Source organism: Coregonus lavaretus (genome assembly GCF_964263955.1).
Source record: "Coregonus lavaretus genome assembly, chromosome: 2".
NCBI classification, from domain to species: Eukaryota; Metazoa; Chordata; class Actinopteri; order Salmoniformes; family Salmonidae; genus Coregonus; species Coregonus lavaretus.
The window spans coordinates 21,169,615-21,189,476 of NC_139989.1; the positions used below are offsets into that span (position 1 = coordinate 21,169,615).

Below are 19,862 nucleotides of genomic sequence, written 5' to 3' on the forward strand. Positions count from 1 at the left end.
CTCCTCCACGCTTTGATGTACTTCACATAGTTTTAATGACGGATAATAACAGAAAGAAAAAATACTCATTGTGGATTAAGATGTTTTTTTGCAAAGCTGCAGACTGACAAGGAACTGAATGTCATCAGTAGGATTACAAAATTCTGGGAACTATCAATAAATTCCCTAATTTTCCCGAAATCCCAGTTGACTGATTCGCGGAATCTGGAGGGAATAAGCAGTAAATTTGGAATCCTCCAACCGGGATTTCTTGAAAACCAGGGAATTTATTGAAAGTTCCTGGAATTTTGCAATGCTAGTCATCAGTCAAAGGTTCAGAGGTCTGCGGTGGTGGGAGGTGGTGGGAGGTGGGGCTCTGGGTGAAGTTTCCCCTAGGTACAGATCTAGGATCAGCTTCCCCAATTGTAACCTTAAAAGGGACAGTCCACAGTTGCTACATCCATTTTTGGATTTAGAAATTAATGAAATATACTCAACGACTCGTGAAGAATATAACTTATGAACGCCTCATGAGCTTAGTTCAACTGTCAGACCCCATCAGAACCCAAAATATGAGCCTGTTTAACTCCCACGTTTGTAAACAAAAATATGCTTAAAACAGTCGTTCCATCAATAGCTCTATGAATTTTATTGTAGTTACATTTCTTCAGGCCCATACCTCAGCTTTTTACCAAAACTGAGGCGGGGTACCCACTTCGTTATTCTTTCAACTGCGGATTGCCCCATTAAGAAATATTGGACGGAAATGCAAAACTGACCTAAGATCAGCGTTGAGGGGCAACTTCAACCTACTCCGCAGGGAGGAGGTGGAGGGAAAGATGGTGTTGGGGTTTTGTTATTGCTCCATCTCCACCTGAATGGGTCATTTATGAAATACAGTGTAAAATGCTATGATGGTCCTAATTCCACAAGGGACGAGCTGGCAATAACACTTTTTTATTGGTCCTCGTTACACCCGTTCATCAAGCTGTAAAAAGCCCTGTCCTCTGACTGGAGCGCCTCCTCTCCTCTCCTCCCAGGCTGTCTGAGTCAGAGAGAGGTGGAGGAGGCTGGAGTAGCAGCAGCCCTGTAGTACTCAGTGTGCTGAGTGCCATGCAGTGTTGTGAGGGAGCGGGAGTAAGGGATAGACAAACAGCCGCAGTGCCACTCCATTGTGCTGCTGTACTCTACTCCTGGTCCTACAGCTCATTTGACTTTCCCACAGTCTGGAGGCCACGGGCCCTCTCTCTCGCTCTCTTTTTCCCTTCCATCTTCCCTTCTCCGTCTCCTTTCTCCATCTCTTTATCCTACCTGTCCCAGTCCTCCCTCTCTCCCTTTCCCCCTCCTCTTCCTTCTTCCCCTCTCGGCCCTCTCTCGCTCTCTTCTCTCTGAGAGTGTATAGACAGAGTATGAGGGCATTGGGACGTAACCCCCCCCCCCCCACCACCACCCCATTACATTTGTTAAATGGATATGTTATCCATACTGATCAACTCTTTGGACACCCGCCCACCCCCCCACAACAATGTCGCTGTAGCGATGTGAGATCAGAGGCGTGGCATCCATCCAGCTCATCAAACGCGTAAACCATTTAGTGGTGCTGTGGCTGTCAGGGGAAGGAGGGAGCCAGGACTCAAGCTGCATGACAAGCGTAATTTGGGGGATTTTCTGCGATGCATCATGCCAAAGAAAATATCTCCTCGATAAAATAATTGGAATGTCGAGGAGGGTGGCCAGTCGCCCGCAAGACGAGCTGAGAAATGAGGCAGAAATAAGATACATTTTGTTGCCTTTGTCAGACGAAAGGAAAACACACACACACACACACACACCTCGGTCGTACCAGATGAAACGAGAAAGAGATTAAGAAAGTACATTGCATGCAAGAGGAGATGCAATCTGGAGGGCCATTAAGCACTCCAGTCAGACAGACTCATAACAGGAGTTCACCTGGCCTGCCTGGTCCACACAGTACCACAGATCTACTGACTGAACACACACACACACACACTAACTGAGGAGACGGTAATGCAGCTTATTTCACCTGCCGTGGACACACACAGATCACACGTTTCATCTGCATGCCGCTGTGAAATGACTTTCAATGAGGAGCAGCTCAACAAAAGGGGACCATAGCTCTGCTATGATAAACATCTGGCCCAGAGCTTTCTTTCCTTTCTTCCCAACATGCACCTGAGCATATCCGGAATTTGATTTATGTCACCGGCGACTGCCGAGCACCTTCGCAACGGTCTAGTTCAGTAGCGGCCTCGCTCCGAGTTTATCTGTGTTGTGTGTTTGCGTGTGAAAACGGACTTCGGTGTGCATCTGTTTAAAAGGGGAACAGGAAGTAACTCTCTACCCACTATAGCCAGGCCCTACCGTTGATCCCTTTGGCATGGCCGTCTCATCCACCAGCAGATAGAGGATATTCAGCGCCACCAGCAGGACTGAGATGGTCTACGGAGGAGGAGTAGGAGCCGAGAAACAGAAGGGTTTAGCTAACATGATTAGGTCAAAGACAACACAGAACTAATCATAAGTGATTGTTTGTCTGTACTCTGGAATGCGTGTGTTCTGTAAGCAGTTCCACACTTAAGCTTGAAGAATCTGGGGCATTTGGGCTCAGCAAACGCACCGCTGCTGTACAGCACTGAGCATGCTAAATGAGGCAGATTACTCTATGTGGGGGATTCAATTAAAAGCCCAGCTGTTGCAGCGATGTGACTATTCCTTAAACACGGTCGACAAAAGACAACACACCCAGGGGCTTGATGCGCTGTGCTGCAGACGGGGTCAGGTGGCACCCTATTCCCTATATAGTGCACTATATAGGGAATAGGGTGCCATAGGGTTTTGGTCAAAAGTAGTGAACTATATAGGGAATAGGGTGCCATTTGGGATGCAGACTGAGTTGACCCAGGAAAACTCCCCAGCCGCCACCAAGGCTTTCTATTTTATACGCCATGGGTAAACAGGGGGTGGTGGGTGGGGGGGCTTTAGTGGGGCTGACTGGCTGCAGTAGTATCAATCTGAAGACTCACCGTCCCTGTGAGCAGTATTAACATCACAATGGGGTAGAGCAGGTTCTTCTCCCATGCAGAGGCTTTCTTCCTCCTCCCTAGGGGAGGGAAGAAGGAAAGGTGGGGGGGAGAGAGAGGGGATGAGGAGGGGGGGCAGTGAGAGAGAGGGCAAAGAGACAGACGGAGGAAGAGACAGACAGAGGAAGAGACAGACGGAGGAAGAGACAGACGGAGGAAGAGACAGAATTTGGAGTCGTACCGTATATGCAAATACGACCAATACCTCAAATCAATCAAAAGCACCCTCAGCTCGGTCGGGTAGAAACCGGAAGCATCTGGTTTTCAGGGGGAAAGCAGAGAAGAGGCGGGGCCAAAAAAACAGATACTTCCGGTTTTTGCCGACCCGCTCAGGCGTTTCTTTTACGCCTGCTACATTAGGTTAAATCAAGAGTAAATCACTTCCGATATTATAAAAGACTCTTTTCCTAAATTGGTTCATTAATATATCAAAGATATTAAAGGTGAGAAGTGACACCTCATGGCCTCAGGGTTTATTTAGAGTTAGTACAACTTGGTTTGGTTAAACATATATCGTGAATGTGTACCAACACCATCTCCTCTCTCATCAGAGCCCAGAGAGGCTGAAGGTAATATGGCTTTCACAACTAACCATAAATCAGTCTTCCTCTTTAATTAGTCAGACAATCTTCGTTCTAGAAACAATAATAGAGTAGAGATCAAACAAAAGCTGAGATTCAAATGAATAACTTGATTTATAAGTCTACCTGTTAAATGATGAGAGGTAGAGCTGCTGCTACTGATATGCCTTCTTGTTCTGACGTAAATAGGTGGTTGCAGAGATTAAATCTCTACTGTTTTAATCGCTCTACACATTGAGAACCTGCCTGACCATAGTAATATGTCAGCATTGATGGCTTCTGAAGACTGACTGATGGGCCACATCATTGGCCACAGACAGTAAAGGACTTGTGATGTAATGCCCCTTTTGAAATCACTTTATAACACTGTGGTCCTGTGTCCTTCCTACGAGTTTGTCTAACTTGCCCTCCATCCTACTCTCTCTCCCCCCCTCTGTCTCTCTCCCTCCCCTGGTGCCAGCATGGGCAGCCTGTGAAGTTTGCCAAGGCGCATTCTATATGCACCATTCTGCTAAATTAATGACACCACTAAAAGGCTGAGCGCAATATAAAGTTTGCATCTTGTCCAATATCCTAAGTGCCTTTGTGGCCTCCTCTCCCCCTCCCAACCCCCAAAAGCCACGGTGTGCACCCACTGTACCTCATTTATAATATCCTAAAAAGGACGGGAAAGAATAATTATTGAGCAGAAATGCTTTGAGACTTGTCCAAATTAAGAAAGGGAGAAGAAAGGGTCACCGGCTCTCAGCAATTTCGGAAAAGCCTACTTCTTTGCATATGTTTCAATGGGAAATTGAATGGGAAGCGCCGAAAGACAGCATCTGTCCATACATATTATAATTCGAGTAGAGCATAATGCAGCACCAGCAACTCACCCAGTTTATTCCTCTGATCTCGGACGATGTCCAATTCTTTGTTGAGTCTATGAGCGCTTCCTTGGGAATGAGAGTGAGATGATGTTGACCCTGCGGACCAGAAAAGAACCACATCAAACAAGAGTCTCAGGGATGTCATTTAATCAAGCTTTTGACTTCATTGTTATCTTTACACTTCACTCACCCAAGCACCACTTAGTCAGTGATTCAACTACCAAATATCTGCCAAATAACTGAAAAGGTTTGTTAATTTTATAAAACAGGGAGGCTAGTTAGACTGTTCGATTAGCTACACATGATCAATGTCCAAGAATTGTGCAGTCATAGCAAGTGGTGTCCCTTTACCAGTTAGATAAATCATTTTCAGTCACTGCTCACGTAAGTACAGTTATTTTTCCAGAAAGGTTGAAGTGAGTGTGCACTAATGCCACAATTAAGAGCATGTCAACTTCACATACGTATTTTCTTACCTCAACCTTTATGGCATTTCACATATTTTATCTGAATGGGTAATCCTGCTTAGTACATAACAATGTGATCTCTCAAACAAGTAAAAAATAACCTCCTGTGTCAGTGCTGTCTAGCGAGCGAACGGGTGCATGCTCCAACTGGTCCCGGGGCTCGGGAGAAGACAGCGAGGGATTCTCCAGGAAAACCACAAGGGCAGCTCATTTAAGGCTAATTGATCTGTTTTACTTCCAGCCTTGACATACAGGTTGGAGCCCTCAAAGCCAAGTGGAAGAGTATCCATTTGCATCCCCTGGGGTAATTGGCAGATCAAGACCAATTAGTTCAGTGTTACACTGTTACTAGCGTGCAATAAAATAATATATTTAATCTTTGTTACAGGGGTGAAGAACCAATCACTTTGATCAAATATTTTTTCCCACCCAACTATTATGACACACCCTGTCTGGATGGGCTTTGGGATCCAAAGAGAAAGAAAGAAATGGAGAGAGTAGATGGAGGACAAAAAAACAGAGTGGATCCTGTCTTTGCCCTGCCTAATACCTGTCCCAGGAATGCAGTTGGGAAACGTTGAACCCTCAAACCAAATGCAGTCACAATGCAACAGGAAATGACACTAGCAGTTCAACAGGACGTGATTTGTGAATTGAGTCGGACACAACATTGAGCCCTGAGGGGCACCGTGACTGTTCAGCCACAACATATTTAATCTAAATCTGTCATCTCTCTGGAGAACGGATCCAAACAAACTCTGCACCCTCACCTTTTCACAGTAATCCTTTTATTACACTGACTCCAAATACATTTCAGGCTCCAACTAGCCGTGACTATTATTAGGAACATCGATTAATCTGAACACCATCCAAGAACAATATCATTACATGATGAAAACTAATGCAGGAAATAAAAGGAAAAGTGCATAATAGCATTTTAAGAGGAGACATTGCTCAAGCAAAAGTAAGCAGAGCAGACAGCGCACCCCTCCAAAAAGAGTTCCAGAGTTTGTGCACGTACGGACGCTGCTATATGTTTTGAAAATAATTGAACTCTCCAACCTTCACTATAGTTTAGCGATTACATCACCTAGCATTATGCTAAGCAGCATGCTGAGGTAACGGACGGAGGTGTTGGCAAGGTCATCGTGCCGCATAGCATCTGGACCAGAGTACACTGCTGCTGCCTCTCAACACACCGCGGGAACCAGAGTGGCTAGCGAGCCTCAGACACATTGTTTACATTGTATTCATTTAGCAGACGCTCTTTTCCAGAGCGACTTACAGGAGCAATTAGGGTTAAGTGCCTTGCTCGAGGGCACAGATCTTTCACCTAGTAGGCTCGGGGATTCGTACCAGCAACCTTTCGGTTACCGGCCCAACGCTCTTAACTGCTAGGCTACCTGCCACCCATTGTTACGTTGCCCTCTCACCTAATTAGCTACTGCGTCTGAAGATGTGGCATGAGGTACAAAATGAAAACCATCCTTGTTACTCTCAATGGAATGCCGTAAAACTACCTAGGCCTAAGCATTGACACCAAAGTTCGGGAAGAAAAGGGAGAATTTGATATCTTAATCCATTATCAATACATTATTGTGCCATTTTGGACAATATCATATGTAGCCTAACTTGCATAATCAATTTCCTCAAATGACCAACACACTGACCAACGAACTGCAATAACTTAACGAAGGATGCGTCCAAAAAATATCTCCTTTCTCTTTTAAGTGTACACTCATTCACTACTTCCCACAAATCTAAAATAATAATAAATAATAAATAATATAGCATTTAGCAGACGCTTTTATCCAAAGCGACTTACAGTCATGTGTGCATACATTTTTATGTATGGGTGGTCCCGGGGATCGAACCCACTACCCTGGCGTTACAAGCACCATGTTCTACCAATTGAGCTACAGAGGACCACAAAATCATGGGCTAGAGGGAGTTTCCACCATATTTCTTATACTTATTAAAAATCAGTAAAGGGAAGTGAACAAGTGCATACTTTAGGAGGAAGGAGAGATAATTGGGACATAGCTAGACTCTCTCAATAAAATAAGCTATAGCATAGCAAACAGGGACACCTGGTGGAGGGGGCAGTACCAAATCAGATTGCATAATTTTGTCAGGCCAATGTAAATTATGCATACGTAAATGATCCTGACATGAATGACAGGCAGTTAAACTGTGTACATATGCAACACATTTTAAAAGGACAAGCTTGCTTCCCATGACTGGCGAGGTAGCCAGGTAGGTAGATCTGATATTGTAATGAGCGTGCCACTGCGTGTCTACCGGTGGTTCGTACGGTCCTATCAAAGCTCTCGCAGAGTAAACACACACAGCCACTCAGCCGGAATAACCCACCGCTCCTTCCCATCTAGAACAAACAACCAAATCCTAAATGTAATTTGGAATGTAATTGCACAAAGAAGAGATGCAAACTCAAAACCCCCAAAGAGTAAATATACATCAATACAATCCATTGATTCCACTCAATAATCCAAAACAGCAAACATAAACAAAGTTTAATGAGAGAGGTCTAATCTACGGGACGTTGGGCGAGGGATGCAGAGGACACAGGCCAAGCGAGGAGAGGACATTGGGCGCTTGTGGAGTGTGTCCCGTGAACTATCCCTGAACCTCCTCCTTCTCCCCTTCTCGGAAAGATCAGAGGGAACCTTAGCCTCCACTCATAGCCTTCGAGTTTCACCCGAGTGTGTGTGTGGCGACCCCCACCCCCCCAGAAAAGAATCCTGGGATTTCCGATAAGGCGACACGGATCTCGCTACTCAACGCCTGAGCGAGAGCTCTTTTCCCATCCTGCTCGACCCGATGATAAGGAACAGATTACACTTATTTTATCAGGTGTTCAAAGCACCAGCGTTTGGCGTAAGCCCTAGGACACCAAGCAGCCAAATAGAAGGCCTATTGAGAAGAGGACCGGCGTAGCGTTTGAAAACAGCGGTATCAGCCCAAGCCATCTCCCGTACCTCCCTGGTTTGTAAAGACACTCATCCTCTTTATTTACTTGCATCTGTACACTTGGTTGCATGCTTGACTTGATATTAAAGTATGTTTGGCGGCCTCCTCAAATACTTCCTGCTTTGAGGGATTCTTCAACACTAAAGGAAGGAATCTGGGAACAGTGGCGGTAGATAAAAGGCAATGCAGGCAGGTTGACAAATTGTGTATTTTACTCCTGAGCAACTTCCCTAAACCTGAGCCTTTCCAGGGGAACCAGAGTCAACCGTACTTAAACTATAGCCTAGTTAGTAGTAGTCTATCAACATGTTTCACCAACATCTAATACACCACCATCAGAATGAAAGACATTTCTCCATCACAAATGGCACCCTATTTCCTACACAGCGCTGTTTTTGACCAGGGCCCATAGGGCACTAAATAGGGTATAGTGTGCCATTTGAGACTCATCCATTCTCCAGGATGATTTAAATTCCCTCCTAATGAGGGGTCTGTAATTACCAGTCTGGGGCCTGTGATCAAATGAGGAAATCACCTAGCCAGTAGTGACAGTGTGGCGTGTGCTCAGACTTCGTAAATTGACTCCAAAACTCTCCACCAATGCAATTTATGGTCTCCAACCATAGCAGCTGCAGCATGTCCTTCAGCAAAAGTTAAAGAGAGAGAACGAGAGAGAGAACGAGAGAGATAGAACGAGAGAGATAGAACGAGAGAGAGAGAGAGAGAGAGAGAGAACGAGAGAAAGCGAGGGTGGAGTGGGGAGGCTGATTTGTCAATGCTATTCGATTTCAGTGCGGCAGTGATCCATCACACCCAATGGGGTAGTCATCTCCATGTAATGTGCCAACACATTTCCTGGTCTATGTCCCAAATGGTACTCTACTCCCTATATAGTGCACTACTTTTGACCAGGGCCCATACGGCTCTGGTCAATTTAGTTCACTGTTTAGTTCACTAAATAGGGAATATAGTGTTATTTGGGATGCTGACGTACTGACAACCTACCGTTCAATCTCCTCTGAAGGGCTTCCTCTTGCAAAGTGATGCAGTAAATCTGCTCATCCAGGTCCTCCAGGATCTGAGGGAGAAAATGGCCCAATGTGGGGCCGGGGAGTAACAGATGGGTGGATCAGTTGGTTACATGTCTGTAGTCATCGTGTCCTCAAGTCGAGCGTGTTAATAACAAAAATGACCCATTTCAGAGTCTGACAGAGGAAAGCTAGAAATCCATGATGTCTGTCAAACCTATATAGTCACTAATGTTTTTGTACAGTACACATAAATACATGAAGCAGTGTGTTCCCAAAAATCTGAAGTAGCCAGCGTAATGAAAAATGTAGCCAGGTAGGGGGGTGCGAGGGCAAAAATGAATCTGCTGCAACCCAATTTGTTAAAGTCAATTAGGTAGCCAGTCATAAGGGTTAGTATGCCAGCTATTTGGCTGGCATCTGGCGCTTATAAAACACACTGATGAAGGCGTTTTTAGAGATAGAGAATGGAATGGAAATTAGTACTCACAGTTGGTTTGACTAGTAACTGGCCCATGACTGTGAACATCCTGGACAGGCCCACAGGAGTACACACTGGGGACGAAGCCAAGTTACAAGTGGTGAGACACAACCAAAACACTTCTAGGACATAAGGGACTTAGGCATTATTACAGAAATGATCTTCTAGTCCAAGCGATATGTGATCCCCCCCAACCAACCACCACATACTTTTTCATAAAAGCATGAAACTTGGTACACTTTGGTGACCTATTAAAAGTGTTACTTGAACTTGCCGCACATCAATCGAGATAATATTCCATTTCATTTACACATTTTCCATTGAATATGCTCTTATGATCCAACACCAATACTCACTCAGGAGGAGCAGTCCCCCCATCAGAGATATACAGGAGTAGAGGTATGGTAAGTAGAACTCCCAGAGATCTGAAGGAGGAAATATTAGTCAGAGCTGAACAAACACATTAAACCACAGCTAAAAAAATAGAGACCGACTGCGTACCCAATGGCACCCTTTTCCCTATATAGTGCACTATTTTTGACCAGGGCCCATAGAGTTCTGGTCCAAGTAGTGCACTATATAGGGAATAGGGTGCCATTTGAGACACAGACAGAATCCCCATAGCCTTACCATAGAGTGACTCCATACTGGCTGCGTCATTGTCAATGAGTGCGGACGCCACCCAGACTATTCCTAGGATGAGCAGTCCGAGGAGGAAGAGCATCACAAAGGTCTCTAGAACTCGTGACTTAATGCCCTGCGAGGAAACACACACAGATGGAGGGGAGAGAAACAAAAAGAGCAATGTCACCGTTTTTATTCATAACAAGCTGGGATTTTGCCCAGTTCTCCTAAGGCCATTCACACTGCAAGGAAGGAACGGCAAAACAAATGGTGCCCTATTCCCTACGTAGTGCACTACTTTTGACCAGAGCCCCTGACCAGAGCCCTATGATAAGTAAGTAGGTAGCCTTGTCCGAGCCAGAACGGCCCATAGGGCAGTATCCCATCTCCTGTTTATGGACAGGACGCTAGTCTATTGCAGGGCTTTACCCTCAACCCTTCTCCTTAATGCTGAGTGCCAAGCAGAGGCATCGGGTCCCATTTTGATAATTTGGTATGACTCGACCAGGGATCAAACCCCCAACATTCCAATCTCAGGGCGGATACTAACCACAAGGCCACTGAGCTGGTCAAAATAAGTAGGAATAGGATGCCATTTGGGATGCAATCTTGGTTCATAAAGTGAAACCTTGCAGACACTGCAGTCTCCCCACAACCAGTATTGCTGCAGTCTCACCACCATACAGTTCTACAGTATTTTGATTTGATTTATTAGGATCCCCATTAGCCGATGCCAATGGTGACAGCTAGTCTTACTGGGGACCTACACATAACGAAAAGGACATTACAGACAAAAGACTTTACAATTTACATTCATTTAAAAACATTAACATGTAGTGTGTGTGTGTGTGTGTGTGCATCTATCAGTTACACATACATGTCAGTACATACACACAACAAGTAGGTCACATGGGGGAGAGGCGTTGTGCCAGGTTTGCCGTTCACCTGTGCTATATAATATGGAAGCCATGCACTCATGGCTCTGTATAATACTGTACGTTTCCTTGAATTTGTTCTGGACCTGGGGACTGTGAAAGGAACCCTGGTGGCATTAGTGTGTGTGTGTCAGTGCTGTGTGTAAGTTGACTATGTAAACAATTTGGAATTTCCAACACATTAATGTTTCTTATAAAATCAAGAAGTGACGCAGTCAGTCTTTCCTCAACTCTTAGCCAATAGAGACTGGCATGCATAGTATTAATATTAGCCCTCTGATTACAATGAAGAGCAAGACGTGCAGCTCTGTTCTGGGTCAGCTGCAGCTTAACTAGGTCTTTCTTTGTGGCACTTGACCATATGGCTGGACAATAATCAAGATAAGATAAAACTAGAGCCTACAGGACTTTCTTTGTGGAGTGTGGTGTCAAAAAAGAAGAGCATCTCTGTGGTCCTCTGTAGCTCAATTGGTAAAGCATGGCGCTTGTAAAGCCAGGGTAGTGGGTTCGATTCCCGGGACCACCCATACGTAAAAATGTATGCACACATGACTGTAAGATAAAAGCGTCTGCTAAATGGCATATTATTATTTAGTACGGACAGACCTCTCTCCATCTTTGCAACCATTGAATCTATATGTTTTGACCATGACAGTTTACAATCCAAGTAATTTAGTCTCCTAAAATTGTTCAACAGCCACACCATTTATTACGAGATTCAGCTGAGGTCTAGAACTTAGGGAATGATTTGTACCAAATACAATGCCCTTATAGTTTTAGAGATGTCAGGACCAGTTTATTACTGGCCACCCATTCCGAAACTGACTGCAACTCTTTGTTAAGCGATTCAGTGACTTCATTAGCTGTGGTAGCTGATGCGTATATGGTTGAATCATCAGCATACATGGACACACATGCTTTGTTTAATGCCAGTGGCAGGTCATTGGTAAAAATAGAAAAGAGTAGAGTGCCTAGAGAGCTGCCCTGCGGTACACCACACTTTACATGTTTGACATTAGAGAAGCTTTACATTTACATTACATTTAAGTCATTTAGCAGACGCTCTTATCCAGAGCGACTTACAGTTAGTGAATACATTTTTTTTATTTATTTTTTATACTGGTCCCCCGTGGGAATTGAACCCACAACCCTGGCGTTGCAAACGCCATGCTCTATCAACTGAGCTACATCCCTGCCGGCCATTCCCTCCCCTACCCTGGACGACGCTGGGCCAATTGTGCGCCGCCCCATGGGTCTCCCGGTCGCGGCCGGCTGCGACAGAGCCTGGATTCGAACCAGGATCTCTAGTGGCACAGTTAGCACTGCGATGCAGTGCCTTAGACCACTGCGCCACTCAGGATACGGCTTTCATTAAAGAAAACCCTCTGAGTTCTATTAGATAGATAGCTCTGAATCCATGATATGGCAGAAGTTGAAAAGCCATAACACAAACGTTTTCTCAACAGGTTATGGTCAATAATATCAAAAGGCTGCACTAAAATCTAACAGTACAGCTCCCACAATCTTCTTATTATCAATTTCTTTCAACCAATCATCAGTCATCTGTGTCAGTGCAGTACATGTTGAGTGCCCTTCTCTATAAGCAAGCTGAAATTCTGTTGTTAATTTGGTTACAGAGAAATAGCATTGTATTTGGTCAAACACCATTTTTTCCAACAGTTTGCTAAGAGCTGGCAGCAAGCTGTAAAGGCCGCTTTACCACTATTTGGTAGCGGAATTACTTTGGCTTCCCTCCAGGCCTGAGGACAAATACTTTCCTTTAGGCTCAGATTAAATATATTACATATAGGAGTGGCTGTAGAGTCAGCTACTATCCTCAGTATCTTTCCATCTAAATTGTCAATGCCAGGAGGTTTGTCATTATTGATTGATAACAATCATATTTACACCTCTCCCACACTAACTTTACAAAATTCAAATTTACAATGCTTTTCTTTCATTTTTTGTTTTTCTTAAGTCTTGAGTATGATGGCTCACTGTTCATTGTTGGCATATCCTGCCTAAGTTTGCCCACTTTGCCAATGAAGTAATCATAAAAATAATTGGCAACATCAAATGGTTTTGTGATGAATAAGCCATCTGAGTCGATGAAATTCAATTTCACTTTTTTCCATCATTCTTTATATCATTGATCTTGGCTTCATAATACAGTTTCTTCTTCTTTTTGTTAAGTTTAGTCACATAATTTCTAAAAGTTGCATTAAGTCAGCCAGTCAGAAGTGCAGACACTTATTTGCCACTACTTTTGCCCCATATCTTTCAACAATACAGCTTTTCAATTCCTCATCAATCCATGGAGCCTTAACAGTTCTAAAAGTCAGTTTCTTAACAGGTGCTCCTTATTAATCACATCAGACATGTTTTACATCATCAACATAAGTCACAGCAAAATCCTTTGTATGAACACACTATTTTAGGCCCAGTTTGTAGAACTTTGGCTTTCCTGGATATAGCCACTATATTGTGATCACTGCATCCAATGGGTACGGATACAGCTTTAGAATAAAGTTCTACACTATTAGTAAAAAAGTGATTAATACATGTGGATTATCTAGTTCCTGTAGTGTTTGTAAATACCATGGTAGGTTGATTAATAACCTGAACCAGATTACAGGCACTGGTTACAGTGAGAAGCTTCCTCTGGAGCGGATAGCTAGATGAAAACCAGTCAATATTCAGGTCCCCAAGAAAGTAGACCTCTCGGTTTACATCACATACACTATCAAGCATATATACCTTCTCTATAAAATCACCCGCAATTATCCCGCTCTCTCATATTAAAATGTCCATCGTTTTACATTCATGCTACGTCTCAAATAGCACTCTAGTCCCAATTTAGTACACTACTTTTAACCAGGGCTCATAGGGGCCTGATCAAATGTAGTGCACCGTGTAGGGAATAGGGTGCCGTTTGGGACGCATCCTCAGTTCCAGATTGCAGCCCCACGCTTACTTAACTGATTCCAGAGAAGTCCATGTTAAAGCACCTTTTATAACAGTATATTGGGCCTATAAAAGGGTCTAACCAGACTCTGAGCCGGGGCCGGCAGCATAGCAGACCCGCTCAGAGTAGACTGGAGGTTCAATAAAAAAAACTAGTTGAAGTGAAGCCTCGCTACTGTCTGTAGATTAAGCGCAGGCCTCCCATTACATCTGGGGGCGATTAGGGCTGCTCTTAACGCGCCCATGGCCCGGCGGCCCAACGCAGACAGGAGTTGTGGTAATTTGGGTTTTCCGGGTCACAGACCGCTGAGTGGTTAATAAAGTCCTCTCTACCTGTTCAAACAGAGTCCATTCCCCCCCGTGCCGCCAGTGGAGGTGGACAGGCTCTATCTGTGTTCCAAATGGCACCCTATTGCCTGTATCGTGCACTACTTTTGACCAAGGCCCATATGGCTCTGGTCAAAACTAGTGTACTATAAAGGGGATAGGGTGCCATTTGGGACATACCCTCTGTCTACAACGCTGTAGAGGAGATACTGTCTGGCACTATAGGAATTAGCTGCAAAGAATGACTTACACATGGCTTGCGGTTAGCCTCAAATTGGGCATCTAATCAATTTGTTACTAGGTAGCTGGTGATATGCTAACTGATGTGTGGCGTATTTATGATCAGGTACTATACATAGTGCAGTGATCGTCTGTTTGAAGGTGTCCTTTCATGTAATGTAACAGTTTCTGATCCCCTCTCTGAACTCTTAGGTTACCTATGATCATCACCACTATTATCACAACTGTTTTGATAATCAATCACGTTTGGCAAACAGTCTCATCCACACAGACAGTGGAGCTGTAAAATCTACGGTTTCGTCCCAAATGGCACCCTATTCCCTATATAGAGCACTACTTTTGAGCCCTGGTCAAATGTAGTGCACCAACTAGGGAATAGGGTGCCATTTGGGACAGACCTAGACTGCGCCCTTGCTCTACCTCACAGCATCATGTAGGCTAGATAGAAGGGACCTGTGTAGAATTTTCTAGCACAGCTGTGGGTGTAGAGTCAAGTCTAGAGCGCCCCAGTGTGGCCACGTCTGATACAGCTGCAACTCAGCAGGCCTACTGAGTCTCTAAAGTGAGGCATATACTTCATGCCTTACATTAGTTTTGACTGCATCCCAAATTACACCCTATTCTCCATTAACTCTATGGGCCCTGGTAAAAAGTAGTACACAGTGTACTCCTGAGTGGCGCAGTGGTCTAAGGCACTGCATCGCAGTGCTAACTGTGCCACTAGAGATCCTGGTTCGCAGCCGGCCGCGACCGGGAGACTCATGGGCGGCGCACAATTGGCCCAGCGTCGTCCAGGGTAGGGGAGGGAATGGCCGGCAGGGATGTAGCTCAGTTGATAGAGCATGGTGTTTGCAACGCCAGGGTTGTGGGTTCGATTCCCACGGGGGGCCAGTATAAAAAAAAATGTACTCACTAACTGTAAGTCGCTCTGGATAAGAGCGTCTGCTAAATGACTAAAATGTAAATGAATAGGGTGCCATTTTAGACGCAGACATAATAGCCCCAATAACTCATATCTAGAGAAGCATCTCTTGTTCAAGATATCGAAAGGTCTAAAATTGTATAATAGCCCTTCATCTGACCTGCTTACTGAAACCTCTATCCTCCCATGTGCTCAGTTCTTCCTACTGGGCATAGGCTACATAACTACTGTGTTGCTGCCTGCATTCTAGCAGCCCACATCAGACCTGAACTGGCCAGTGGGGAGATCTCAACACCGGAGAGGAGGAGAGAGCGATTGAGAGAGAGAGAGAGGGGGGAGGGAGAGAGATATAGATAGATGGTGGAGGAGGAGAGGAGAGAGCGTCTGCGCGTATCTCGTCCCCAGAGGTGAGAGAGGAATGCTTTCAGAGACTTCTGTCATGTCCCCCACGCGCACGTGTATTTCCTCTAGGCCAGGCCTCTAAATCATTTATAAGATTCAAATCATTACCCATTCAGATCATTTAGGGCAAAGGCATTGCCCGTCACCTCCCCTAACGTTATTCCTGCTTTCAGGCATATTGGAGGGCCAAGTGGAGTGTCAGACAAAGGTTGAGCAAGTGTTGGGAAACAGAGGGTCTGATTTGCAAGCCTTGAATTAATCACGTATCACATTACATATTGCATTACTTATACTCTGCATTGTCCTTGTTTCTCTTTCATAACAAATTAGCATTTATTTTTTCTTAAATATATATTTATTTTTTCATTGCGATTGTAAGCAATGCAGACAGTTGCCACAATCATTGAAATCTGGAAAAAGTAGATAACGCTTGTTTAAAAATAGGCAAATCAAATCCCCATTGATCTCATCGCAGCGACTGTCTCCCGGGTATAAGAAAGGGAGAAACAAGGAAAAGGGTCTGCATCCAGAGCTGAGCGCCATCCAGAGCTGAGCGCCATCCAGAGCTGAGCGCCATCCAGAGCTGAGCGCCATCCAGAGCTGAAAGTTTCTATTCTTGCCATTCTAAATGTGTACACCACCTCTATATACAGTGGGGAGAAGAAGTATTTGATACACTGCTGATTTTGCAGGTTTTCCTACTTACAAAGCATGTAGAGGTCTGTAATTTTTATCATAGGTACACTTCAACTGTGAGAGACAGAATGTAAAACAAAAATCCAGAAAATCACATTGTATGATTTTTAAGTAATTAATTTGCATTTTATTGCATGACATAAGTATTTGATCACCTACCAACCAGTAAGAATTCCGGCTCTCACAGACCTGTTTGTTTTTCTTTAAGAAGCCCTCCTGTTCTCCACTCATTACCTGTATTAACTGCACCTGTTTGAACTCGTTACCTGTATAAAAGACACCTGTCCACACACTCAATCAAACAGACTCCAACCTCTCCACAATGGCCAAGACCAGAGAGCTGTGTAAGGACATCAGGGATAAAATTGTAGACCTGCACAAGGCTGGGATGGGCTACAGGACAATAGGCAAGCAGCTTGGTGAGAAGGCAACAACTGTTGGCGCAATTATTAGAAAATGGAAGAAGTTCAAGATGACGGTCAATCACCCTCGGTCTGGGGCTCCATGCAAGATCTCACCTTGTGGGGCATCAATGATCATGAGGAAGATGAGGGATCAGCCCAGAACTACACGGCAGGACCTGGTCAATGACCTGAAGAGAGCTGGGACCACAGTCTCAAAGAAAACCATTAGTAACACACTACGCCGTCATGGATTAAAATCCTGCAGCGCACGCAAGGTCCCCCTGCTCAAACCAGCGCATGTCCAGGCCCGTCTGAAGTTTGCCAATGACCATCTGGATGATCCAGAGGAGGAATGGGAGAAGGTCATGTGGTCTGATGAGAAAAAAATAGAGCTTTTTGGTCTAAACTCCACTCGCCGTGTTTGGAGGAAGAAGAAGGATAAGTACAACCCCAAGAACACCATCCCAACCGTGAAGCATGGAGGTGGAAACATCATTCTTTGGGGATGCTTTTCTGCAAAGGGGACAGGACAACTGCACCGTATTGAGGGGAGGATGGATGGGGCCATGTATCGCGAGATCTTGGCCAACAACCTCCTTCCCTCAGTAAGAGCATTGAAGATGGGTCGTGGCTGGGTCTTCCAGCATGACAACGACCCGAAACACACAGCCAGGGCAACTAAGGAGTGGCTCCGTAAGAAGCATCTCAAGGTCCTGGAGTGGCCTAGCCAGTCTCCAGACCTGAACCCAATAGAAAATCTTTGGAGGGAGCTGAAAGTCCGTATTGCCCAGCGACAGCCCCGAAACCTGAAGGATCTGGAGAAGGTCTGTATGGAGGAGTGGGCCAAAATCCCTGCTGCAGTGTGTGCAAACCTGGTCAAGACCTACAGGAAATGTATGATCTCTGTAATTGCAAACAAAGGTTTCTGTACCAAATATTAAGTTCTGCTTTTCTGATGTATCAAATACTTATGTCATGCAATAAAATGCAAATGAATTACTTAAAAATCATACAATGTGATTTTCTGGATTTTTGTTTTAGATTCCGTCTCTCACAGTTTAAGTGTACCTATGATAAAAATTACAGACCTCTACATGCTTTGTAAGTAGGAAAACCTGCAAAATTGGCAGTGTATCAAATACTTGTTCTCCCCACTGTATAGCAGCTCTGAAATATTCAGCATCCCCCGATCCTCACACCGCACCGCCGCCGAGCGTGGGGCTAGCTGCCTGCTCTGCCTAGTGCAGCTCCACTGGAATACCAGGGAATCAGAGATTTCGAAGAAATGTGTGTGAGACACTGCACTGTGTGCGTTTGGGGACTTGTGTGTGTGCTCACCCAGACCCATCCACATGAGGTATCCAAAACCACCAGCAACCCAGGGGATACTGAATTAGATGTCTTCATGGGTCCACCCAAACTCAAAAACCTGAGACCCGACCTGAGCTCCGAACAGGTCCGGGTCCAAACGGGGTCTCAGATCTATGCAACTACAGCTGATATACCAGAGTGGGCCGGACCACGGCTCTGCATAAAGCCTATTGCTTTTAGGTTAATACGGGGAAGTTGTTGACTTATATTAGGCCTAGCCTACTATACATTAACCAGAATAACAACTTAGCTGATAATGAATAAATCAATTGTCGGACTGTTATCGGGTCCGTTCGGGTTTATGTAGGAAATCCAGGGGTCCAGTTCTAGTCGGATCCAACTTTTTGGACCCGTGAAGACCGCTACACAGAATCACTGGTTGCCCCAATACCAAAACTGAACATCCTTTTACTCTGTAGGATCAGAAATGACATATCTGGGTACTGCTATGTACAGCACAATGGATATACGCATCCCTGTAACATGTCCTTGGAGAAGCATAGCTAGTCAGTGTATGTGTCCCAGATGGCACCCTATTCCCTATTGAGTGCACTACCTTGGGGGTCAGGTCAAAAGCAATCCACTATATAGGGAATAGGGTGCCATTTGGGACGCACAAACACAGTGTTTCATCAAATAGAGAGCCAGTTCTCTGGTAGCTGAATGTCATTGTGCCATGGTGTGCTATTCCCTCCTCTTTCTTGCCCTGGGGAAGTGAGAGAGAGGAGCGAGAGAAGAGAGAGAGGAGAGAGTGAAGGGATAGGAGATGGTACAGAGAGAGGGAGAAAACAGGGAGTGAGGGCAAAAAGCAGGGAGTGAGGGAGAAAAACAGGGAGTGAGGGAGTGAAACGGGGAGGGAGAAAACGGGGAGTGAGGGAGAAAAAGGGGAATGAGGGAGAAAAACGGGGCGTGAGGGAGTAAACGGGGAGTGAAATCGGGAGTGAGGGAGAAAATGGGGAGTGCGAGAGAAAATGGGGAGTGAGCAAACGAGTGAGGAGAGAAAGAGGAAAAGTAAGGGCAGGGCCAAGCTGCGGAGAGACAGAGAGACGGAGAGACGGGGAGAGGGAGAGACTGGGCGAGACGGGGAGACGGGGCGAGACGGAGAGAGACGGAGAGAGGAGAGGAGAATAAGGAAGGAGGAGAGGGACTACAGTAAAGCTCACAAGGATATAATAAAGAAGAAGAGCATGGGATGCATGGGAGAGGTGGAGAGCCACAGAGAGTCAGTGGGAGAGAGAGAGAGACTGAGAAGAGAGAGAGAGCTTCCTTCCTTCCAGCCCACCCATTAATCTGCAGCAGGTCAGCACACAGTGGCAGAGATCATCCCACTGCCCATCACTCCTCTTCCTGACAGGAAGGTGTGGGATGGAGGGATGGAGGGCGGGAGCAGACACCCCTTCACCACTCCCAGCCAGTCCACTTCTCTACCTCTGCATGCTAAAAGACGTGCCAGATGCCAAGGGCCCTTATTAGTGTACCC

The 19,862-nt window shown here is 45.2% G+C and overlaps 1 protein-coding gene across 1 annotated transcript in view; it reads right to left on the reverse strand.

Moving 5' to 3' along the window:
* Window positions 1–19,862, reverse strand: part of LOC311149147 (limb region 1 protein homolog) — a 65,278-nt gene that overhangs the window by 18,494 nt on the left and 26,922 nt on the right. Inside the window, exons 6-12 of the mRNA XM_084186234.1 lie at window positions 10,128–10,254; window positions 9,854–9,922; window positions 9,507–9,571; window positions 8,994–9,066; window positions 4,537–4,626; window positions 3,024–3,100; window positions 2,362–2,439 (exon numbers count right to left, since the gene is read on the reverse strand). Coding sequence (XP_084042360.1) covers window positions 2,362–2,439; window positions 3,024–3,100; window positions 4,537–4,626; window positions 8,994–9,066; window positions 9,507–9,571; window positions 9,854–9,922; window positions 10,128–10,254 — 579 coding nt within the window. The remainder of the gene's footprint in view (window positions 1–2,361; window positions 2,440–3,023; window positions 3,101–4,536; window positions 4,627–8,993; window positions 9,067–9,506; window positions 9,572–9,853; window positions 9,923–10,127; window positions 10,255–19,862) is intronic.